This window comes from Astatotilapia calliptera, chromosome 12 (genome assembly GCF_964374335.1).
Source record: "Astatotilapia calliptera chromosome 12, fAstCal68.1, whole genome shotgun sequence".
In the NCBI taxonomy this organism is placed as follows: domain Eukaryota; kingdom Metazoa; phylum Chordata; class Actinopteri; order Cichliformes; family Cichlidae; genus Astatotilapia; species Astatotilapia calliptera.
In genome coordinates, this window is record NC_137433.1 from 100,037 (window position 1) to 125,288 (window position 25,252).

At 41.4% G+C, this 25,252-nt stretch overlaps 1 protein-coding gene across 1 annotated transcript; it reads left to right on the top strand.

The window, feature by feature from the left end:
- Positions 1 to 17,778: 17,778 nt before the first annotated feature.
- Positions 17,779 to 24,105, top strand: LOC113007505 (heat shock 70 kDa protein 12A-like). Its single transcript, XM_080308670.1, has 4 exons — positions 17,779 to 17,946; positions 20,442 to 20,666; positions 20,739 to 20,910; positions 21,868 to 24,105. The coding sequence occupies exons 1-4, from the start codon at positions 17,881 to 17,883 to the stop codon at positions 22,896 to 22,898; spliced, it is 1,494 nt and encodes a 497-aa protein (XP_080164796.1). The 5' UTR covers positions 17,779 to 17,880; the 3' UTR covers positions 22,899 to 24,105.
- The last annotated feature ends 1,147 nt before the right edge of the window (positions 24,106 to 25,252 follow it).

Here is a 25,252-nt window from a genome sequence, read left to right on the forward strand (position 1 = left end):
AAACTGTTGATTGATTGTGAATGAATGATATTGTTTTATGATGCATTATACTGCTGAGTTATAAGAAATACTGTTTGCAGAAAGTCATCGCCTTATTTGTCTGATTAGAAGAGAACAGAACATACTGGAGTTTTCTGCCCCATCTCAGCAGGAGCAGATAAACAGGGAGCCAAGGTCGTAGCTTAGGCGCTGTGTGAGAAGAAGGCATGTGAATGTTATGCTTTGTATGATAAGGTGGAGACACCAGAGGCTATAAAAGTTTGAGCAATGCTCCACCATTTTGAGATTTTGAGGCTGTCTGCATCAGTGTCCATCTCCCACGCGTGTGTTCATTAAATCATCGTTTGACTCAACCCGACCGGACCAGTGTTGTTATTGTGGTTTTTCTCTTGTCTCCATCCCCGATATTTTTGAACCTTAACAGCAGCTAACCGAGCTACCGGCTGAGCAGCTGACTCAACGAACACAGCCCCGGTATAAACAATCATATGAACTGGTGAAACAGACAGAGCGTCTTTTCCACTCACCACAGCCGGCAGTTCTGAAGTCCTATTCTCCAGCTGTGGGGCGACGCGCCGACGGCGCGATCGTTGCTTCCTCCCGGGCAAAACCTCCGGCGGGCCGGGCAAAACCTCCGGCGGGCCGGGCAAAACCTCCGGCGTCCGGCTGGGTTGGGAAGCGATAGCGGCTGGTGGGTGTAGGTGAAGTTCGTGAAGGATGAAGTCTTGCACGAGTGGGTGTAGTGAGTCCAATAGCCAGGGATAATCCGTGAGCAGCTGTTGCAGTCTGGCTTCCAGAACGTGGAGGAATGCTTCTCCCTCATGCTCTAGCCACAGGTTGATTATTTGTGAAGCGGACTTCGTGATGAGGTCCCGAAGCTCCGTGGGTGGGGTGAATGCCGCTGGATCCATATCTGGCTGGTCCGTACTGTCACGGCGAGTGAGGTGAGCCGTGTGGAAAATAAAGGAGGATCCAAATGCAGGCAGTCGTGAAGGTGTGAAGGTGGTTTATTGAACATGAAAGTAAATACAAACGGCAAATGGAGCTAGAACTAAACTATACTGGGATAAACTAAACTACAGAGCACAAACCTTAACGAGAACGACCAGAGGAGAATGATGATGGACAGCAGGGAGAACACACGGGTGAGACATGGTAGATACATAGATGAGGCAGGGTGGAATACACAGACGGACCAGCAACTACAATGACGGAGGACACGACTTAAATACACCCAGAGAAACACAGGGGAATTACACACAGGTGGTGGACACAGCTGGGAATGATCAACAAGACGAGACAGAGGTAAAACTGAACACACTCACATGAGACGCAGACCTTCACAATAAAACAGGAAATGAGACCACCACACCAAGACACAGACCTGACACTGAGAGACAGACAGAATGACACATGGAACCTGAACTAAACTAAACGTGAGATACAACCGAGAACAAATCCTTAAACATGAAACTCAAATAATAAACATCATAATCATCATCATAAACACAACAAGAGAACAAGAAAACAATCCCTGAATGCAAACTAAAACATAATAACCTCAAACATGGAATAACAAAAACATGAAACTCTACAGACCCGTGACATTTATGTGGTTCAATAAAGATTTTAGAGCCAATACCAACAAAGAAACTTCAGGTTTTTTTTATTTCTATATGATGAACTCTGCATTATTAAGTGATAAGAACAAGTAGTCTGATGTCCTGTTATCATTATGAGGCTATAATTTGAGATACAATAAATAAAATACGTTTTTGTACAAAGTATCGGTATCGAATCAGTATCGTCGATACCACCCTGAATATTACTTGGTATTGGATCAGAAAGGAAATCAGTGGTATCGCACATCACTACCTAGCAGCCTTTCTAACTGGTCCCTATGTTACGTCCCAGTCTAGGGGTACTGGAGCGCAACATAAGGGTTTAAGATGATTATGGGTAATTATTTCTCTAATTGTTAAAATGTTATTTGTGAAGAAGTTTATGAAGTCATTACTAGTTAATGTTAAAGGAATGGTTGGCTCAACAGAGCTCTGACTTTTTGTCAGCCTGGTTGCAGTGCTGAAGAGAAACCTGGGGTTGTTCTCATTTTCTTCAATCAGTGAATAATCGTAAAACCAGAACATCTTACTTTTTTTTTTTAAATCTTTATTTAAAGTGAACAAACTTACATATAAAATGTACGTACACATACAATTACATATACAAAACCGTGATCACACACCACTCATTAATGAAAAAGGAGAACAAGGAGGAAAATCGAGCATCTGAGTCCACAAAACACTTTTAAAACTTACAGTTTCAATTCGTTCCAGAGGAAAACTTTCCCAAGTTTCAGGTCCATTGTTCGTCTTCTCCGCAGATCTGTAGTGATATGTTTACTCACCACATCACTACTTATCATCTTTTGTTCCAACACTCCTTTGGCACGGGTTTTCCAAATATGTGTGTTTATAACACACATTACTAACCAAAAGAGTCTCCTTTTGTCTTCACCCATTTTTTCTTTAAACAAACCATATTTAACTGCTTTGATATTAACATCAACGTCATAGCCAATCTCTGTCATCTTCTGTCTTATCTCAGTTGCCCTATAACAATCCAATAGAAGATGTTCTAGGGTCTCATCTTCATCACAGTCTGTCATAGGACATTTCATGGTGGTAACGAAACAACTTGATTGTACCACTGCTTTCACAGGGAGGCGCCTGAGCGAGATGAGCCATACCACGTCTCTCATGCTTTCAGATAATAATTTGTCTTGTATATTTTTAAATATTGAAAGATTTTCATCTTCATTTGCATACTTACCGTATTTTCACGACCATAAGGCGCACTGGACCATAGGGCGCAGTCTCAGTTATGTGTGCCCTTACTGTATTTAACACACACATAAGGCGCACTGGACCATAGGGCGCATACAAGTACCGTATGCGTATTTAAAAATAAAGCGGGAGCAAACCTGAATTCGGTACCTTACTCACATTTCTATTGCCGGTAATCGTCATCATCAACAACACACAAGCATACAAGTGTGCGTATTTAAAAAATAAAGCAGGAGCAAAACAAAGTTTGGTACTCACATTTTTATCATCAATCAAACCCATTGAAGTCCTCATCCTCTGTGTCTGAATTGAACAGCTGCGCTAAATCTCCATCAAACATGCCAGGTTCACTTTCTTCACTGTCAGAGTCACTTTCCGTGCCGTGCGGCTCCTCGGAAATGATGCCGGCTTTTGCGAAAGCTCGAACAACAGTGCCAGCAGCCATGTTAGCCCAAGCATCTACAATCCATTGGCAAATTGTGGCGTAACTCGCCCGGCGCTGCCTTCCACTCTTGGTGAAACTGTGGTCTCCATCGGTCATCCATCGCTGGATGTGTTTGTCGCCGATGTGTTTGCTGCAGTAGGAGCGGAAGATGGCCAGCTTTTCCTTATAATCCGCTGGAAGTTGCTGCGCTACCGTAGTCCTGGTCCGGATGGAAAAATGGCACCGTTTCATAAAAAGTGAAAGTGAAACTGCTTTTAGCCGAATGGTGACGCCCACACTTCACCCTTTAACGTTCTCATGGTGTTCTCAACTACGTCCTCCTTACAACACATAGGGCGCACTGCGCTATAGGGCGCACCTCACTTTTTGAAGAAAATCTAAGACTTTTAAGTGCGCCTTATAGTCGTGAAAATACGGTATATTGAATTAGGGGTTGTTCTCATTTTCTTCAATCAGTGAATAATCGTAAAACCAGAACATCTTACTGAGGGCTTTCTTATAAAGCAGCAAACTATTTCTCCAGGCTAAATGATGATCCTCTAGATTTGTGACACGCCATTTCCTCTCCAGCTTACGAGTCATCTGCTTTAGGCTACGTGTTTGAGAATTATACCATGGGGTCAAGTACTTCTGATTTGAGGCCTTAGTTTTCACAGGAGCTACAGTATCCAGTGTCATACGTAGTGAGGAGGTAAAATTATTAACAAGATAAAAGTGGATAACCAGTATCATCAGTTTTCCAACCCAGCAAAGGCTAAGCACTTTCTGAGCGGCCTGGATTCAGCTAACATTCCGGGTGATGTAGATTAAGAGGATTTCTAAGCTAAGGGTCAGTTTACTTCTGTGGTTTATTCCTGGATCGGGGTTTCGTTGCACCTTTCGACCCTTCGGCGTGAGGAGGGACGCCATTATGGGATGTTTGAGTGCTACGGACCAACGATTTCATGATTTTTTTTCTCTTTCTTCTTTTTTTTTTCTTTTTTTCCTTTTTCTCAACTGAGTTTTGTTTTGCTGTTCGTTTTGATGGTGTGGTGCCAACTGTCCTTTACAGACCTATTTTTTGGACCACTGGGTTGTCTCATGTTACTGGCTTTAAGATTTGATATATGGGTATCAGAAAAAATCAGGAGAGTTTTCCCCAAGCATGACATCCCGGTGCATTTCAGACCCAGCAACACGCTCAGACAAAAACTGGTTCACCCGAAAGACAAAACGCCAAAACACAGACTTAACAATGTGGTGTATGCGGTACAGTGCAGCGAGGAATGCCAAGACCTCTACATTGGAGAGACCACTACCACCATTCCCCACCATTTGACCTTAGAACTGAAGAAGCTTCTCGGATGAAAGGTGAAACGTCTTCAAGCAACTTAAAGAAGTCCAGACGCTTTTCTTTCCAAGCTCCTCTGACAATGCAATCTTATATAAACAGCAGTGTCAAACACAATCAGAGTGCTTGTGGGCAAGAGTTCATGTGCAAGTGCAGGTGGGACAGTCAGTGAAAAAGCAATGGTGGTGGGACAGAGTTTGTATGTCTGGGGGCTGGGGGGTTCAGAGGAAAGAGGGAAGAGGTCAACGCACATCTGGAGTTTGTGTGTGTGAGAGCAGGGAGTGAATTCAGCATCCTGAGAGCCTGATGAATGAATCTGTCTCTAAGTCTGTTGGTTCTAGCCCGGAGGCTCTTCAGTCTCCATACTGATGGCAGCAAACTGAAAAAGCTGTTGGACAGATGAGTGAAATCACCTGTAATGCAGAGGGCTTTCCGGATGCAGCGGGTGAAGTAGATGTCCTGGAAAGAGGGATGAGAAGAAAGAAGTGCCTCTTCTTCACTGCTCTTACTAATAAATGAAACTTTTTCCGCTGCCTGCAGGGACAGGTTGTTGCTGCTGCACCACTCAGCTCGATGGTTAATTTCACTCCTGTAGTAGGTCTCATCGCTGTTGCTGATGTGACCTACCATGGTTGTGTCATCTGAAAATTTGATGAATAGGTTGGAGCTGTGTGATGGTGTGCACTCGTGGGTCAGCAGAGTGAAGAGAAGGGGACTCAACACACATCCTTGGGGAGCCCCCGTATTCAGTGTTCTTGTGCTGGAGATGTTGCTGCTGTCCCGTATTGTCTGCTGTCTTCCAGTCAGGAAATCCAGCAGCCAGTTACACAGCGACATTCTGAGCCCCAGCAGATCCAGTTTGTGAATGAGTTGCTGGGAAATAATTTGAGATTGAGTTCATACTGAAGTTTAAAAAAAAACAAAAAAACACTAAAGCTACTCTATTATACCTATATGTAACAAATAGACTGCAACCAAAATATTTCACTGTTCAGCAATACTGATCTTTTTATTAAAACTTTTAGGAGAACTCTTAAGTATAACTCTAAGTATTTAAAGTAAAGTAATTCAAAATGCAATTTTATGCAGATTTCAAAAAATCTTTGTTCTGAAAAGAAAAGAAGTGCAATATCAGCACAAAATAATGTTTATAATCAACAACAAGTTGTAAAATGGGCCCTTTTATACTTAAAGCTGAACATAAATAGACATCCAGAGTGGAAAGCAGTGCAAATAAATGCAACCATGGCTTCATGACACTCATCTTTTATCAAGATGGATGTCAGTCTAAGCCTTTTCTATCACATTAAACCTGCGACTGAATTTTGTGCAATTTCTATACAAAACTTATATGACTATGACAAGATACCAATTGTCTCTACCATTTACTGTTTGAGAAACTCCCCTTCAGAGAAAGGCTTTCTGGGCTTTGTTAATTTGAATGCCAGAAAATAACTTGCTTTGGTGCTTAATTCTTGGATGGTAATTTGGGAGCTAGTTCACAGGCTCAGCAAAACACCTTTATCCAACAATCTCTGAGCAGAGAGATTTCTAATTCCAAACTAGGGAAACTCTCTAACATATCATAGAATTTCCTTTAATTTCAACACTCCTTTTGGGCAAGCTGGAGATTAGTTGACTCAAGGCTGTTTCCTTTTTAGACACCCCAGATAACAAAGAGAAAGCCCTCTATGAGCAAGCACTTGTTGAAAGTGGGAAGGAAAAACTCCCTTTTAACAGGAAGAAACCTTGGGCAGAACCAGGCTCAGGGAGGGGTGGCAGTCTGCCGAGACCAGCTGGGGTGATAATAAGTAGGCCAGTAGTAAATACTACATGTTACTAAGAGCTCAGATGTCTGCTGATTTCAATGTTGTACTCCACTGGAAAAAAAGTGTTTGCGATCGTAAAAATCTGACAACTGGGCCTATTGAAAGGCCCATACTTTCAACAGGTTTGCTGAGAATCCTACCAATAGTTTATTAGTTTGGACTGAACAATCAGGAATGTCTAGAAACTGACAGGCTTCACAGAACATCCTCATTCTTATCTGATACATCCTTCAGATTCCAGAGAACAAACTGAATTAAAAGAGAAACTTGGCAGAAGAAACACTGTGGTTTTGAAGAGAATACAGACAAAGGTGAGTTATCATTAGATCCACTGTGAGTGACATGAGCTGTCATTTCCTTCAGGCATTTCTGATCTTTATCTCTTCACTTTAGTTTTTGTTTCCACTTTGTCATGTAGATGACAAAACAAAAACAGGTTTAGTGTTTGGTTTAAAGTCTTCAATCATGCACTGCAGTGTATCAATTCAATTCAATTTTATTTATACAGCACCAAATCACAACAACAGTTGCCCCAAGACGCTTTATATTGTGAGGCCAGCCCTACAATAATACATACAGAGAAAATCCCAAAAATCATATGACCCCCTATGAGCAAGCACTTTGGCGACAGTGGAAAGGAAGAAACCTCTAACAAAACCAGGCTCAGGGTGGGGCGGCTATCTGCCACGAATGGGTTGAGGGGAGGGGAGGAAGACAGGATGAAAGACATGCTGTGAAAGAGAGCCAGAGATTAATAAGTATAATTCAGTGCAGAGATGTGTATTAACACATAGTGAGTGAAGAAGAAAAACCCAATGCATCATGGGAGTCCCCTGTGGAGTAGGGAAATTATTTTACTGCTATTGTTAAATAATTGTCATCATTACCATTGGATTAATAATATAATCTGGAGTTTATATTGCATTTAGAGTTTGAACAGTGTGTGTCGTTCAGAAAGTAACAGGACAGGAAACAGGCTTGCAGAGAGTTTGCAGGACTGAAACCGAAAGTTATTCTGAGGAGCAGGCTAGACGAGGCTATTTGAATTACTAGGTTATTCAAATTGTCTGTTATACTTTTATATTCTTTTACTAAGCTCTTAGTAGAGGTTCTTGATTAAAACATTTATTTAACATAGTACATGTAGTTTCAGTTCGATTATTATACGAGAGTGGTTTCTGTCTCTCTGTCTGGTTAGAGGTCAGGAGCTAGTCGTGAGGTGAAACAGGGTGCAGTTGTGGTTAGCACACAGACACACACATACACTCAGTTAGAGAGAATCATTTATGGGGGAAAGTTTAATTATGTTTTGCTGGGGTTGCAAAAGCAGTTTGTCGCCGAACTGCTGCTGACAGGAAGTGCCAGCCATGAAGATGGAAGACGATGTTCTAAAAAACTGTGTTAAAAGGTCTTTGTGGTGTTGATTTGACGTATGTATATATCCTGTTTGTGACGTATGAGGGGGCGTCAGTAAATCAAACCCTGATGGTATAAAATATCTGTGTATGCTTTGATCAAGTCGAAGATCACTTCCTGTCTGCGTACAGCGTGTTCTTCCCACACGTGTGTTCATTAAAATCAATCGTTTTGACCAAGAGCTTCTGGACCATGGTGGTTTGTACTCTCCTTCCTCAATTTTTGAACCTAACACCCCCAACAGCCTACGTCTATTGCAGCATAACTAAGGGAGGATTCAGGGTCACCTGGTCCAGCCCTAACTATATGCTTTACCAAAAAGGAAAGTTTGAAGCCTAATCTTAAATGTAGAGATAGTGTCTGTGTCCTGAAACCAAACTGGAAGCTGCTTCCATAGAAGAGGGGCCCGGAAACTAGTGATGTGCAGATCGATCCTGAAATATCAATTCCTCCAATACCAGTCATTTATGTTCTAGAATCGATTCTTACATTAAAATATCGATATTTTAGTAATTTAGAGTAAATTTGTAGTTTATCATTAACAGGAACACAGTGGAAAGAAACTATAACATTCAAATTGTCTACAATCAAAGGAACTACTTCCTCTTCCGCCTTTTATAGTCACTCACAACAATGGCTGAGCATAATTGTGCTGACGTATTTTACCTCCACAAACAGCTGAGACGTGGTTTGCGATTCATGTAGCAAAAATGTGCTCCAAGAGTGAGGTGTTGTGTACTAGGGAGACATTCAAAAGGGCTGTTGGGGGGGGTGGGTGATAAATACATTTTACAGGGTTAATTTATCAGATAAAATACGTTAAATGTCACCGTTAGTATTGGCCGGCCTGGAAACAGCGGGGGTGTCCAAATTCAGAAGCTGCTTCCACCTGAGGACCCGGCCTTCGCGGTCTAAAGAAAGCTGGGTAGTACGTCACAGACTCCCTCGGTGGAGTGAAACGCTGCCGTCTGCTCCTTGCTATCTAAAATATGACCGGGCGCTGATGTAAACTGCTCTGTTTAATCATTTTCTGTTTGACGTTTATTCAGCTGTGTGAAAACCCTGGCGGAACCCTCCCGAACCATCCCTCTCGAGGGATTAATAAAGTTAAATTTAATTTAATCTAATCTAATAACTCTCAGCCAATCCGATTTACTCACGAAGAAATAAAACACTGAAAAAGCCAAACAATAACATTTTTAAGTTATCAAAGTGTCAAGGGTGAACAGTTATCAAACACTCAGGTGAAGAAATGACACTCAGACAGTTCAACAGTTTAATGTGCACGGGTGAGAGCTCAACAAGACTCACACACCGCCCTTGCCTTGCTTCTTTATTTATTCACTCAGTATAGTGATGTCACATGGCAAAGCAAAGATAAAACAGGAACTTAGCTGCACGCTCTTCACTCGTGGGGGAAGAACATGCAGTTCCTGGAACTTAATCTAACAATAACAGCTGGTTTTCACAACTTATTTTGGTTAATGCTTTGTACGCTTGCAAAGATGGTTATATTTGCACACATCTCTTGTGATTTCCTCGAACAGTGGTGGGCCACTGTTCAGAGAGTTCATAATAGAAAGACATTTGCATAAGCATGAAATATAAACACTTATCAGTAAATCATTGAGTTACATTTCATGACAATAAAGTTAAAAATCCCCTGACATCCCCTCCTGTTGTTTAAATTTTTCTTATGCACAATACTGTCATTTTGTCAGTTCATAACCTCTTGTTGGGACATTTTCAGTTAGAACATCATTAAACAGTTTTGTATCATGTCCTTTTTCAGACGCTACTGTATGCATCCTCATACAGCTCGCCGTCGATTTGGTGCAATGTTACATAAGCTCCTAATGTAGCTGTGACCATGTTTGACACCATGCTTTTCAAACAAGGTATTATACATGTTGCGAAAATACACAATAATAGCAATAGAAAACCAATACCAAAAAGTCCTTTAATCAGTAGGGACTTCCACGAACCACTCAGTAGCCATGTCCACCAATCGTCAGTGCTTGTGACATAGTCTTGTTGTAGGAAATCTCTGAGTTCTCTCAGGGTATTTAGGGCAGTGGTCATGTTAAGTGAGTGTACATTGTCTGGGATGTATGTGCAACATGTGGTATTAAACAGTACACACAAACCTCCTTTTTCGGCTAGGATCATGTCCAGTGCAACCCGGTGCTTCATTACCGTGATGCGCACTGCATCAATCTCTTCATTCTGGGCCTTGTTAAACTTCATCGAGGCGTTCAGGAACAATCCAAAACGATAGTCGAGTGTCTCTATCCTGAGCATGTTCTTCCCAGTTCCCACCCAAGGGAAAAGGGAGTTCAGTACTTTCTGCCCAGTGGTCCATAGTTTGAAACTTTTGGGCACATCCATTGTGGAGTAGGGAAATTATTTTACTGCTATTGTTAAATAATTGTCAACAGTACCATTGCATTAATAATATAATCTGGAGTCTATATTGTGTTTAGAGTTTGAACAGTGTGTGTCTTTCAGAAAGGCTAAAAGTAACAGGACAGGAAACAGGCTTGCAGAGAGTTTGCAGAAGTGAAACCGAAAGTTATTCTGAGGAGCAGGTTAGACGAGGCTATTTGAATTACTAGGTTATTCAAATTGTCTGTTATACTTTTATATTCTTAGAAGCTCTTAGTAGAGGTTCTTGATTAAAACATTTATTTAACATAGTACATGTAGTTTTAGTTAGGTGGTAACACATAAGGATGAGCCTCTGGTCTGGTAAAAGGTCAGAAGTGCAACAGGTGAATTGACACAGAGAGCATTTGAGGACAAGAGACAGTCAGTGAGAGGTGACATACACATACACAACACACACACACGAGGTAGATTTATTTAGAGGAGAGCTTCGTGCAACTGCAAAATTGTCTCGGTAAAAGAGGAACGAGACAAGAACTGAAAGGTAGACAGGAAGGGCCAGCCATGGAAATAGAAAATGATGTTCTTTCAAATTGGGTGAAAAGTCATTGTGGTGTTGATTTGACGTATGTATAAAATGTATCTGTGACGCATGAGGGGGCGTCAGTAAATCAAACCCTGATGGTATAAAATATCTGTTATGCTTTGAGGAAGTTGAAGATAACTCGCTGTCTGCGTACAGAGTGTCTTCCCACATGTGTGTTCATTAAAAATCAATCGTAAGACCAAGAGTTTCTGGACCAATGGTTGTTTGTACTCTCCTTCCTCAATATTTGAACCTTAACACCATCCCCCAGACTGAGTCGTGTCCCGTCACTGTGGACGCCTCGCGCTTCTGTCTTGTTGCATGTGTTTCTGCGGTGATCTTGAAGGTGTGGTCTGAGATCAGTATTGGTGCACACAGGCCGTTGGAGTTGGGTGGGAGCATGAAGTAGGTTTTAGGCCCGCAGGCCCAAGCGGCTCCTTGGACCCAGAAAGTTCCTCTTTTCTGGGTGAATGTTCCTCCTTTTGTACTTCCGGTGAAATCAAGTGTCTGTGTGCAGTTGTGGTTCCGGCCCAATTTTCTGTTTCCCTCTGAGAAGTTGAAACAGTGCTGGGTATGCGGTGGCAGGGTTATGGCGAATGATTTGGTTCTTGTGTTGCTTGCGTTGATGTTGACCCAATGGTCTTCATTGCATGTGTAATTCCAATTTGTCAAGTTGTAGGCACAAGGGGTGTCTTTGTTGTCCTTGGTTCCGTTGCACCATGGGATAGTGTCTGCCTTCCTTGTGCTTTGACTCTTCAGGAATAGTCCTAACGCATACAGGTCTCTCTTTGTGCAGCTACCATTGGCTGATTTGCTGAATATGCACAGGCTTTCATCAGTTTCAGGTGGTGTTCCATATATTGTCGCGTGTATGGCTGTGGTCGGCAGATGTGAGCACACATAGCACTCTTTTCCGTTGCCCTTGTGTGTCCTGTCATACACGTACCTATACCAGGCATTGTTCATCCATGGGTGGTTGTGGTCTTGGTTCAGGTCGCGCAGGTGGGAATTGTCATGTGTCCATCTCTTCTGCAGGTGATTCTGTTTCTCTCCTTCCTCCTGGTTGATGGTCAATAGGCTCACTAGGAGAGCGATGCCAGCCACTATGAGGACAAGTTTCTTCATGGTGACCAGGCACACCTAGACTTCTGGTGAGTAGACCGTCAGCGAGAAGGCAAAGGGCGGGTTATACCCAATCAGCCTTTTCCTTCACCAACAGATCACCTGGAAGCTAGGGGAACCGGCGTCTAAGCGTCTGGATTGTCACTCACTTTTTTACAGTGGCTTTGGTGGATCCAAGATGGATCCAACTGCCTGCTATTTTGCAGGCAGTTGGCGTAGTGAGTAGGACTTGATATGGGCCCTCCCACCTAGGTGAATTCCATTTTTTCCTCTGGAGCACTTTGATCAGGATCCAATCTCCTGGTTGCAACCTGCAAGACACTGGAGAGATATCACTCGGCAGTTGGTTGTTTAGCACAATCTCTTTATTCTCAAGCAGCTTAATCATCCACTCTGCTAGGGTGGTTTCTCTTATAGACTTGTTAATAGGCTCACTAGTGAGAGGCAGTGGAAAAGGTCTCCCGTGAATGATTTCAAAGGGTGTGAGCTTTTGTGACCCTTGGGTCAGTCTCATCCACATCTTTACTAGACCCAAACATTCAGGCCACGGCCTTCCTGTTTCTTCCATGCATTTCCTTAATCTCTGTTTTATTGTGCCGTTAGTTCTTTCCACTAATCCGGCACTTTGTGGGTGGTGTTGCACAGTGATGTTTGATGCTGAATCCTAGAGCTTCAGAGACTTTGCTGATTACGTCATTAACAAAGTGTGTTCCATTGTCTGACCTTATCAGACTAGGAATACCGTATGTGGGGATGAAATGATTAAATAAGCATTTTGCTACGGAGACTACATCTGCTCTTTTTACTGGATAGATTTCAGGCCATTTAGAAAACACGTCTATTATTACTAGAGCATATTTTGATGCTTGGCATTCATTGAATTCAATAAAATCCATGTGGATTGTATGGAGCGGATGAGGTGGTGTGGGGAAATGCCCTCGCTTTGGTCTGAGGTTTCCCTGTGCATTATGTTTTTGGCAAATCATACATATTCTGATGAACTCTTTTGCTGAATTTTCGAAATTTTGAGTATAGAAGTGTTAAGAGAGGATATCTGACATCCCCCCCTTCGACACATGTGTTAATCCATGGGTCGCTAATGCTGCTGTCTTGTGTAGGGATTTTGGCAATACTGGTTTGCCATTACAGGTCATTAAGTCATTGTGTAGTTCTGCTCCACACTTTAGCCATTTCTTTTGCTCTGCAATAGGTGTGGCTTTCTGTTCGTCTTTAAGTACATCAAGTGGTATTAGCTGTGAGGTTTCAGACATTAAAGTTTGTATTGGTTGCTGTGCGGCCTTCTTTGCGGCTTGGTCTGCGAAGTTATTGCCTTTAGTAATTTCTGAGTTATCTTTTTGGTGTGCAGCGCATTTGCATAGTGCTAGTTGTTTTGGCAAAGTGATGACTTCTAATAGTTCTTTTAGGAGGTGTCCATGTTGTACTGGATTACCCTTGGAGGTGACCATGCCCCTATTTTGCCATATTTTTGCAAAATGATGGATTGCTGCAAAAACATATTGACTGTCTGTGTGTATATTTATACTTTGGCCTCTGTGCAGCCAGCATGCTCGCACAACAGCTGTTAGTTCTGCACTCTGTGTGGAGTTTGAGGAAGTTAAAGGCTTTGCTTCTATAACTGTATCAGCTGTGGTGACAGCGTAGCCAACACAGTTTTGACCTAAACTGTTTTTAGATGCTACGCCATCTACAAAGACGTCTGTGAAAGTAGGCTGTGGTGTGCTGTAAATATCAATTCTGGGTTTTGTTTCCTCTTCCAGTTTTTTTATACAGCAGTGTTTTTCACCATCTGCTGATGTGGGGAGAAGTGTGCTGGGGTTCAGCTGACCACACTTCTTGATTGTAATGTTTGACTGTGAAAGCAAAATGCCTACGTATGAGAGCTGTCTTGCGTGTGTCAAATAAGACAAGTTTGCTTGCAATAAGATGGAGGTGACAGCATGGGGGACGTTAACAATCAATGTGTGTCCCAAAACAATGTCAGCAGACTTTTTGACTGCTTCTGCTGCGGCTGCGCAAGCCTGTACACACGTGGGCAAACCGGATGCCACGGAGTCTAATTTACATGAGTAAAATGCGAGTGGGCGTTGCTTTTCCCCAAAGGCTTGTGTTAGAACGGCCTTCATATAGCCTGCACCTCCGTCTACATGCAAGTAAAAAGTTTTTTCATAGTCTGGCAATGCTAAAACTATGCGCGTCTGCAATGCCAGTTTTAGATCATTAAATGCTTTTTCTGCTTCTGGTGTCCATTCTATTTTATCTTTCAGTGCTAGATTTTTTCCATAAATTAAGTTTTGCAATGGTTCAGCTAACAGAGCATATTCAGGTATCCAGCATCTGCAAAAATTGCAGAGACCTAAATAACTCATCATTTGTTGTTTTGTGAGCGGTTTTGGAGCGTTCTGCACTGCTAGTTTTCTGCTGTCTAACAGTGTTCTGCCTTCTCCTGTAAGCTTATGTCCGAGGTACGTGACCTCTTTGCTCCACAACTGTAACTTGTGTTGTGAGACTTTGTGACCCTGCTCTGCTAAGTGTTGCAACACAGTCATGGTGTTTTTTCTGCAGTTGTGTTGCGTGTCTCCTGTAACGAGAATATCATCAACGTATAGAAAAAACTGACCTGTGGCAGGGAGCGTGCATAATGACAGATTTCTTTAATGCCTCTGCATACAGGGTGGGGCTGTTCTGAAAACCCTGCGGCAGTCTGGTTTAGGTGTACCTTTCATTGTCAAAAGTGAATCCGAACAGGTTATGTGAATCTGGGTGTAATGGCACAGAGAAAAATGCGTTTCTCTATAACAGAGAACCATTGTTCTTTTGGTGTCACTTGATTTAAAATTGTGTGTGGATTTGCTACCACAGGTGGGATTTGCTCTGTTACCTCGTTTATTGCTCTAAGATCATGAACTAGACGATATTTTTCTGTGTTTGCTTTTTTCACTGGGAAAATTGCAGTATTACAGGTTGCTTTTGTTGTCTTCACTAGGATGCCTGCTTTTTCCATATCTGCAATTACTGGCCTGATCCCTGCCTTTGCTTCTGTGGACAAGGGATATTGTGGTTTGACCGGCCTGTAGGTTGTGGTGGTTTTAACTACAACTGGATCTGCTCCTTTAATTAATCCTACGTCTGTTGGTCCGGTTGACCACAATTTTGTTGGCAGTTTTTGTAACTCTGGGTGTGCCTGTAGTGAGAGTGTATATCAGCTAGCATCGTTTTCCACAACATGTAAATCAGTGTTGTCAGTCATGTGGGAAGCGGGTTGGGTGGTGAGTAACCACCCTAATGTGTATTTCATACAACCTGTTCTGCAACCCTGTAACCATCCCTCATGTGTCTCTTCAGTTTTCTCATATCTGTCTCTTTCAACTTGGGTGAGAATGCGGCCTAAGTCTTTCCACTCAGTGCTGTCATTACGGGGTATGGACACATGTGGGTTTGGCATTCTGTTTACTCGCTGCACAGCTTCAGGTTGTATTACAGAACAGACTGCGTTACCACTTTTGGTGACGTAGAGGTGTTGTAAAGTTAACATCTGCGGACCTAGTCTGTGTATGTCTGTGTCATATGGGTGGTCAGGACCTGGGCTGGATTTGAATCTCAATGTATTATGATAGTCAGTATAGGGCTGTTTTGTTGAGGTAGCTGGCAAATATTTGCTTGCTAAATGTTGGAGTGGCTCTAACGGAGGCAGATCCAAGGTCCAATAATAGTGGGGCCCTCCGAGTCCCCTGCACACATTTATCTGACAAACTGCTTGGCTTTGTTCCTCATTTAACATTAGCTTAGCATACATGCCTTCTGGCCCTGGCAGTACTCCTATCTCCAGCCTCTCCAGTGCATCTCTCCCTAGAAGGTTAACTGGACAGGATGGGTCATATATACATTGATTTTTACAGCTGCGGCCGCTGTCTCGGTGAGACAGAAGCAGAGGTTCAGTTAGTGACTTTGTGCTCATGTGCCCTGATGCTGACTTAACTATCAGAGTGTCATTAGAGAATTTCATTTTTGGTGGTTTTTTTAGTCAATACTGTTTTGCATCCCATTACATGACTCTCCTCTTCGGGTTTTTGCGGGATGTTGCTATCTCCGGGTCCGATAACAGGCACCACAGCCGCAGTAGATGTACTCGTGTGAGTTCTCGCAGCAAGCAATCAAATACGGTGTATTTCTTGGCTTTTAACAAAATGCTATCCGTCGCCAGGTGTTTCATCAGATTAAAGGTGTTACCTCCTTTGCACAGTATCACCATAAAGCACTTGGAATGAGTTTGCATCTTTTGCTGTGAAGTGCAGCCAGACTTTTGACCGCTTCACCTTGGGCATTTTTAATCTGTAGCTCTGCTCTAAAAGAACGTACGTACCTGGGCCCGCCTACTATCCTCGGAAACGTAAAATGATTGGCTAGAAGTGTATCACAGCTCAGGAAAAAAAGCACCGAAATAAAGCACCAAAATGTGCGCTGCTTTTCGGTCTGGTTACTACCGTTTATGTCAGAACCGGTGCCATCATGACACCGGACACCGGTACCCATCCCTAGTGGTAAGTGCTATCCTCTATGCTGTTGCATGCTGGGCAAGCAGGTCGAGGGTCACAGATGCCAACCGACTAAATAAATTGATCTGTCAGGTCAGTAATGTTGTCGGGATGGAGCTGGACTCCCTTAGAGTGCCATCGGAGAGGCAGATGTTGTCCAAGATGAGAACAATGCTAGAAAGCACCTCCATGATGTGTTGGCCAGTCACCAGAGCATGTTCTTTGAGAGACTGAGTATCTCTTGTTTAGAGCTTCCAAAAGCTCAAAAGCCTGTTGTTTTAGACCTTGTCAGTAATTGACACTATCGCTAGGCCCCTCAACTCAGGAGGTCAGTTTTTGAACTATCAAACAAAAGAGTTTGGGAACACTGTCTGCTGCTTCAACTTTTAAACGGACTTTTATTCTACTTTTAGTGTTGTTTCAACAAACTGTGCACATTAAAATTGAGGATTTTACATTGTTCTGTTGACCCAATGTTACTTTATTCTATAGATATTAATTTTACATGTTTTATTTTATTCATTCTTTTTTTTCTTCTGGTGAGGGCTGCCTGGGTTTTCACAGTTTTTTTTAATTATTAAATTAAATAAATAATTTATATCCTTATTTTAAAATATGTCTTTTGCTTTCTTGTCTACCCTCCAGGAAACTTCAGTTTAACTGACAGAGTCACATTCCTTTACGGCTTGAAGGAATGCTGTAGAGGAGAATTTTTTAATGCCACGAATCAGCCCAAGCAGGAGCTTTCAGAGCCCCAAAATCCAGAATTTATGATCTGTTCTTTTAAGTACGTACTTTCGTATTTAGGAGATGAGATGGTTTGTGTAATTTATAAAACTAAATATTAAAGTATTAAATATTAACATTTTTCATGGTGTTAACTTTCACTTAAAATATACTGTAAAAGTCTTAAGAAATTTATTTTGCTCCTAATTATATTTTATTTCATTTGAAATATATATAACTATAACATATTTCCATGTCTTTTGTAATAATGTATTGAAGACAGACATTTTCATTATCCGATTATGAAAAAAGAAGAATGGGGCGGGGCTTACAGTAAGGATAAGTATGCAGTGACTCAGTGACTGGTGCTCATTGGCATTTTAACCTTATTCCGCTCTCCAAGTCACTCGATCATTTCCTAAGATGAGAAAAGAAGACTGTATCATAGCCATAGACTTTGGCACTGCATACAGTGGGTATGCCTTTAATATTACACCCAGAGGGGGAGATATTGACCCGAAGTTGAAGCGTTGGGGGAGAGAGCATGGACTGGACACTCCAAAGACTCCATCCTGCATTCTGTTCAGTGAAAATGAAGAATTTCTCAAGTTTGGTTATGAAGCCAAAAAAGAATATACCAATATGAAGGGAGAAGACACAAAGAAACACTTCTTCTTTGACAGCTTTAAGATTGCCCTCTATGGCAACGTAAGTAAAATTAACATATTCCAGAAATACTAAATGAGGACAGATTGCATTAATGTAAATGTAATGAGCACATGCAAATATAAATTCTTAAACCATTTCTTGTTAAAAGATGAAAAGGTGAAGTATTTAAGTCCACAAAAAATGTCATTTCATTTCCATCTCCAAACTGGAAGGGCTATTGCCTTCTCATGAACATACAGCTGAAACCTACTCAATAAAACAGTTTTCAGTTGTCATGATGATATTATCCTTAGCTGCAACAGAAGATGCCAACAATTAAACCAGAAAGCACAGAGTGACCAGTCACTACTTCAACCGAATTTGATGTAAATTAAACAGCTGTCTGTGGATATTAAACTTCACTAAATGAACCAGAGACATAAAACAGACTCAAGAGGTGTCTGTAAACAAATTTACTGAATAAAACAGTCTATAAACTTTCTATTCTGTTCACTTTTAATAACATTTTCTACATGGACTGAATTAGTTTGAGATGGCTAATGATGTTGATGATGATGATGATGATGATGATGATGATGATGATGATGATGATAATAATAATAATAATAATAATAGTAATAATAATAATAATATGGCAGCATGGTGGCATGGTGGTTAGCACTATTGCCGCACAGCAAGAAGGTCCTGAGTTCAATTCCAACATGAGGCCGGGGTCTTTCTGTGTGGAGTTTGCATGTTCTCCCCGTGTTTGCGTGGGTTCTCTCCGGGTACTCCGGCTTCCTCCCACCGTCCAAAGACATGCAGCTTGTGGGGATAGGTTAATTGGGTAATCCAAATTACCACTAGGTGTGAATGTGAGTGTGAATGGTTGTCTGTCCCTGTGTGTTGGCCCTGCGACAGACTGGCGACCTGTCCAGGGTGTACCCTGCCTCTCGCCCTATGACAGCTGGGATAGGCTCCAGCGCCCCCTGCGACCCTGAAAAGGATAAGCGGACGCGAATGGATAGATGGATGGATAATAATAATAATAATAATAACAACAACAACAATAATAATCTTTATTTATAAAGCACACAAAAAAAACAAGGGTATACCAAGTTGCTTGACAAAATAAGATAGGGAAAAGGAGATGGGAGGGAAAAGGGAAAGAGAAAGGACCTGGAACATATCAATTATAAAACCAGGACAATTGTCATACATAAAAGTAGTTAACAAAGCATAATGGTTAAAAATGTATCAGCACACACCATGATTAGCTAGGTGGAAAAGCAAGTATAAATAAATAAATCTTTAACCATGATTTAAACAATGGCATAGAGTCAGACGCCCATATAGCAACAGGAAGAATCTTCCATAAGACTGGGGCAGATTTCAGCCGAGAGTTTATCTAGAAAAAATTGGGTAGCAGATCTAAGTGCTCTGTCAGGAGTGTGTAACTTAAGAAGCTCATTAAGGTAGCTCAGTGCAAAATTATTGATAATTTTGTATGTGAAGAGTAGTATTTTAAACTGAGTACGGTACTTAACTGGCAGCCAGTGCAAGCCAGCAAGAACAGGAGTGATGGAGGAAAATTACATGCTACCCGTCAAAAGGCGTGCGCCGCATTCTGGACAGTCTGCAATCTAAGGAGAAGGGAGGAGGAAAGGCCAAAGTAAAGTGAGTTGCAGTAATCCAACCAATAAGTTTCTCCAGGCCTTTAAGCAGAATATAGCGCTTAGCCTTAGAAATGAGGCACAGCTGATGAAAGCTACACCTCACTACGGCAGACACAGAAATTTAAACGAGCTATCCGGTAATATGCCCAAGTTACTGGCATAATCAGAAGGGGAGCTAGCAAAGGGCATCAGAACAGCACACAATTGGTTGCGGGGGATTGTTTTCTTTTCATTCAGGACAAAAGAATTACTTTTGAACCAATCTTTAACCTCACACATGCTTTCGCGAAAATAATGAAAAGACATAGCAAGATCATCAGTAATCTCAAAGTAAATCTGCATTTCATCAGCATAGCAACGAAAGGCAATATTATACTTCTCAAAAATTGCTCCAAGAGGAAGCAGATACAATGTGAAGAGAATAGGGCCTAATACAGATACTTGAGGCACACCACAGCGAACAGGTACCGAGGAAGACGAGAAATTGCCCAAGTTGCCAGAGCAGGAAAGCGTGTCACAGAAAGGGCAGAGGAATCCAGTTGTGGTAGATTAGCGCTGCCTACACTCCAACAGGGATCGGCCCAAAATGAATGAAAGAGCAAAGATTTAAAAGTGTTTTCATGTCATATGTAATCAGTGCACAACCACTAGATAAACATACGACTATAAAAATAAAAATAAAAAACACGGTGCCAAGGTCCATAAGTGAAGGTAAAGGGAAAAGAGAGGGCAAAAGACAGACACGACTGAGGATGGCAAGCCAAACACACTGGCGCCATCACTTTGAAGTCTGACCAAATAATTGACTGAATGGATGCTGCTCATGAAAGTAATAAAGTAATATGTGTATGAATTAACAGCTTTTCAATAAATTAACAGATTCTCAACATAGATGTGATGATAAAAGCGTCAAATGGGAAGTCACTGAAGGCCTTGAAGGTGTTTAAGGAAGCTCTGGGATATCTGAAGGAAGACGCACTGACAACCATCAATGCCAACACAGAAGGGAGGAAGTTCACAGCCTTGGACTTCACCTGGGTGCTGACTGTACCTGCCATCTGGGATTCTTCAGCAAAGCAGTTCATGAGAGAAGCTGCGATTCAGGTAACATCATTTTATTAAGTGAGCTCTGAGATCCTGAAATGTTCAGAGGATTTAGTTTTATTTCACTTCCAGGCAGGAATTGTGACAGCTACAACTCAACACCACCTGATCATCGCACTGGAACCAGAGGCCGCCTCAGTCTGGTGTAAGAAGCTGCCAGCTGATGGCTTCATCACAAAGAACCATGATGGAGCATCACTGGATGAATGTCCAGGAACGAAGTATATTGTGGTGGACTGTGGAGGTACTGGATGTGACTCTGTGGATCAATGTTTGTCTAAAATTATTGTGGCGTCTTTAACTTACAAAATAAAGTGAGGCAACTGTTCTTTTCATTTAGTGTTATATAAATAAAACTGTTACACTCTCCAAATGAAATGCAGTTTGTGGGAATAGGTTAATTGATTAGTCTAAATTGCCCATAGGTGTGAATGCGGGAGTGAATGTGAGCGCGAATGGTTTTCTGTCTCTCTGTGTTAGCCCTTCGACAGACTGGCAATCTGTCCAGGATGTACCCCGCCCCTCGCCCTATGACAGCTGGGATAGGCTTCAGCACACGCTCCGTGACCCGGAAAAGGACAAGCGGGAGAGAATGGATGGATGGGATGGATGTTACACCCAATGTTCAGTCCAATTCCATTCACTTTCCTTCAGACAGTCATGTGAAAAAGAAAGTCTTCCCTCTACATGGACTCTGTGTAGTTCTCTAAAAAACTACATGTACTCCATGATTCAAAAGTTTGCAAAACCACCTTTAACATTCATGACATGAACTAATTGTTTTCTCTATGTCTTCACAGTCTCTCAAATTGTTGTGGAAGATTCGGGCCCACTCGACTTTTGGGCCCGAATATTGTTTCACATCATTGAGATTTGTGGGCATTATGCATAAACAACTTAGGGTACAACTGCAGCATTATTTTTTTTTCAGACATTATGTTGGAAAATTTTCTGTTGTGGTGGTTTCATCTGCAACTTTGCAAACTTAAGCTGTGCTGCCATGTTCTTTTTGAGAGATGAGGCTGTCTCCTGGCAACCCTTCCAAACCAACCATACTTGTTTCAATATTTTTCAAATTGTCATGAACTTTAATCTTTAACATGCTAACTGAAGCCTATAGAGTATGAGCTACAGCTGTTGGGTGACTCTACTGGATGTATTACAGGAAGTCAGTTTGTAATTATTCTTGTGTATGTTGCAGGTGGAACAATTGACATGACTGTACATGAAGTCATTAATAAAGGAGCCCTGAAGGAGCTGCACAAGGCCTCAGGAAATGATCTGGGGGGACAAACTGTGGACAGGAAATTCAAAGAGTTCCTCAGAGAAATCTTCAGTCATGGTGTCTGGGATGAATATGAAGAAAACTATCCCAGTGAGGTTCAGAGGATAATGTATGATTTTATGTATCTCAAACAGGTAGATGATGAAATTCAGATGGTCTGCCCATATAACCTGGGAAAACTGGCTCAGAAAAGACAGGAAATAGAAAAGTTCTTTGAATCAGTGCAAGGTGTTTCCTGGGATGAAGGATCCATCAAAATCTCTAAAGAGAGACTGAGGTCTTTCTTTGCTGAGAGTCTGAAGGGCATCACTGACAGTGTCAGAGAAATCTTGAAAACAAAATTACAAATTGAGTACATTCTGTTAGTAGGGGGCTATGCTGAGAGTCAGATTCTACGTCAACATGTTATTGATCAATTTGGTGATCAGTGTAAAGTTCTCTGTCCTTTTAGACCACAAGAGGCGATCGTGAAGGGAGCTGTAACATTTGGAAGAAACCCAGGGTTGGTGGCATCTCGAAAAAGTGCCTATACTTACGGGTTTGCTATCTGTGAGGGTTTTGATGAGTCCAAACACAAGGAAGAAAAGAAATACACAGCTGAGGCAGGTGAGCTGTGCTGTGATATTTTCAGGAAACTGGTGACGGAAGGTGACGATGTGGGATGGAATGAAACCAAAACTCACACTTTATATCCAGGAGAACCACATCAGATGACTGCATACTTTACATTTTATCGTACACTTAAACAAAATCCTGTTTATGTAGATGAGGATGAAGTTGAGAAAGTTGCTTCATTTCCTGTTGATTTGCCTGATATTAGTGGAGGAATGAATCGAAAGGTTAGACTTGAAATAAGGTTTGGCTCTACAGAAATAACAGCTACAGGCATAGATGTAACTTCTGGGTTACAACAAACAATCAAGATCGACTTCATGACCAAAGCTTGAGAATGTTTTCAGAGAATGATTCAGAGTTCACCAGCTTCCTCTTCCTCTAAAACATAAATGAAGTATAGACCCAAGTAAACTAGTATCACGAGACTTCTGTTATAATCAGACTTTAATCACATAAAAAACATAAAACCTACTTTTTCTTAAAAAAAATGATACTGTATATATTTTCACACCCCAGCATAATCATTGAGCAAAGTCACTGTGTGCCTACATTTTATTTTGATGTTTTAAATTGCTGCAATGTAGACATCAAAGGAGTGGAAGACACATAATACATATCATTGTGCATCTGGTGAAATACTGTGTATGTAAATTAGATTGTTGCTGAAGTGGTCAAATGTGTTCCTGAAAACTTGTTGACATGATGTAATTTCCTTAACTTGTAACATTATTAATAAGTGTGTGTGTGTGTGTGTGGGGGGGGGGGGGAGCCAAGAAATTGCTTCATTTTTTTTCTTTAAAATGTCAAGGGGTCAAAATATCTTTGCATGTGTTAAGGATCAACTTTTCATAAAAATAGGCATATTCATCAAACAGTTAATACTGTGATCTCACCAGGAAAAAAATAATACCAACTGTATCGAATGCTGCACTGAGGTCTAGCAGGACAAGCACAGAGATGAGTCCACTGTCAGAGGCCATAAGAAGATCATTTGTAACCTTCACTAAAGCTGTTTCTGTGCTGTGCTGAGCTCTGAAACCTGACTGAAACTCTTCAAATAAACCATTCCTCTGCAGATGATCTGTTAGCTGTTTGACAACTGTCAAGGAAAACATGTTATTTTATTTTCACGGTGGTATCATTCATAAAGCACTGTCATTATTTCATCATTACTTCATTAGTCTGTATCAGTTTATCATCAATATTATCATGTATCATTTATAATTTAGTTAATCTGTTAATCTGAGCACCAGCACAAGCTGCAGGTCCAGGGAGCCCGCAGTAAGTCATATAAGGCCATGCAACTCTCTTTGACCTGAAACCGACAATTTCACAAAACGACACACTGTACACAAATTGGTTCCCAGATACTGATGAGTGGAAACATCTGGTTTTAATTCTGGGAAAGTCTTGTTGTTCTGAGATCTGGGAATTGTCCTGACGTCATAATGGCTATAAAGCTTTCTGTAACAGGGCAGAGACAGAAGTCCGGCTTCCCGCACTGTAACTATGTGTGTTTAATAAATCCCTGTTTTGGACCCCTCCTAGGACTATGTCTGCGCTTATTTTCCTTCCAAATCAAAAGAACCTTACAGTGCCTATCTTCAGAACATATATGTGTTTTTATACGATTATTTGTGTTGACCCACTATGGACGTTCAGTCGTAAGTCTCTTCCTCAAAATTCGAACCGCGACACAACTACTCTTTCAAGGATGTTTGATATGAAAAGAAGGTTGGAGATTGGCCTATAATTAGCTAAGACTGCTGGGTCTAGAGATGCTTTTTGAGTTAAGGTTTAACTACAGCCAGCTTGAAGGCCTGTGGTACATAGCCGATCATTAGAGATAGGTTGATCATATTTAAGATCGAAGAATTAATTAATGGCAGGACTTCTTTGAGCAGTTTTGTAGGAATGGGGTCTAAAAGACACGTTGATGGTTTGGAGGAAGCAATTATTGAAGTTAACTCAGAAAGATCAATTGGAGAAAAAGAGTCTAACTTAACATCAATGGTACTAAGAGTAGCTGTAGATAATATTACATCTGTGGGATGATTATTGGTCATTTTTTCTGTAATGATAAAAATGTTATTTGTGAAGAAGTTCATGAAGTCATTACTAGTTAATGTTAAAGGGATGGTTGGCTCAAAAGAGCTCTGACTTTTTGTCAGCCTGGCTACAGTGCTGAAGAGAAACCTGGGGTTGTCCTTATTTTCTTCAATCAGTGATGAATAGTAAGATGTTCTGGCTTTGCGGAGGGCTTTCTTATAAAGCAGCAAACTATTTCTCCAGACTAAATGATGATCCTCTAGATTTGTGACACGCCATTTCCTCTCCAGATTACGAGTCATCTGCTTTAGGGTACGTGTTTGAGAATTATACCACGGAGTCAGGTACTTCTGATTAGAGACCTTAGTTTTCACAGGAGCTACAGTATCCAGAGTCGTACGTAGTGAGGAGGTGAAATTATTAACAAGATAATCGACCTCTGTTGGGGTAGCGTTCAGATAGCTGCTCTGCTCTGTGTTGGTACAGGGCATTGGAGATGATAACAGTGGGTGGATTATATTCTTAAACTTAGTTACAGCACTTTCAGAAAGACATCTACTTTGATAAAGTCTACTCTTCACCGCTGTGTAATCAATTATTGTAAAAGTAAATGTTATCAGGAAATGATCAGACAGGA

Excerpts from the sequence above, each read along its gene's own strand:
- LOC113007505 (XM_080308670.1), top strand. The coding sequence starts at position 17,881 with ATGAAGGGAGAAGACACAAAGAAACACTTCTTCTTTGACAGCTTTAAG. Across the intron at positions 17,947-20,441 it reads AGATTGCCCTCTATGGCAAC|ATTCTCAACATAGATGTGAT; the intron begins GTAAGTAAAATT and ends ATAAATTAACAG. Across the intron at positions 20,911-21,867 it reads TATTGTGGTGGACTGTGGAG|GTGGAACAATTGACATGACT; the intron begins GTACTGGATGTG and ends TGTATGTTGCAG.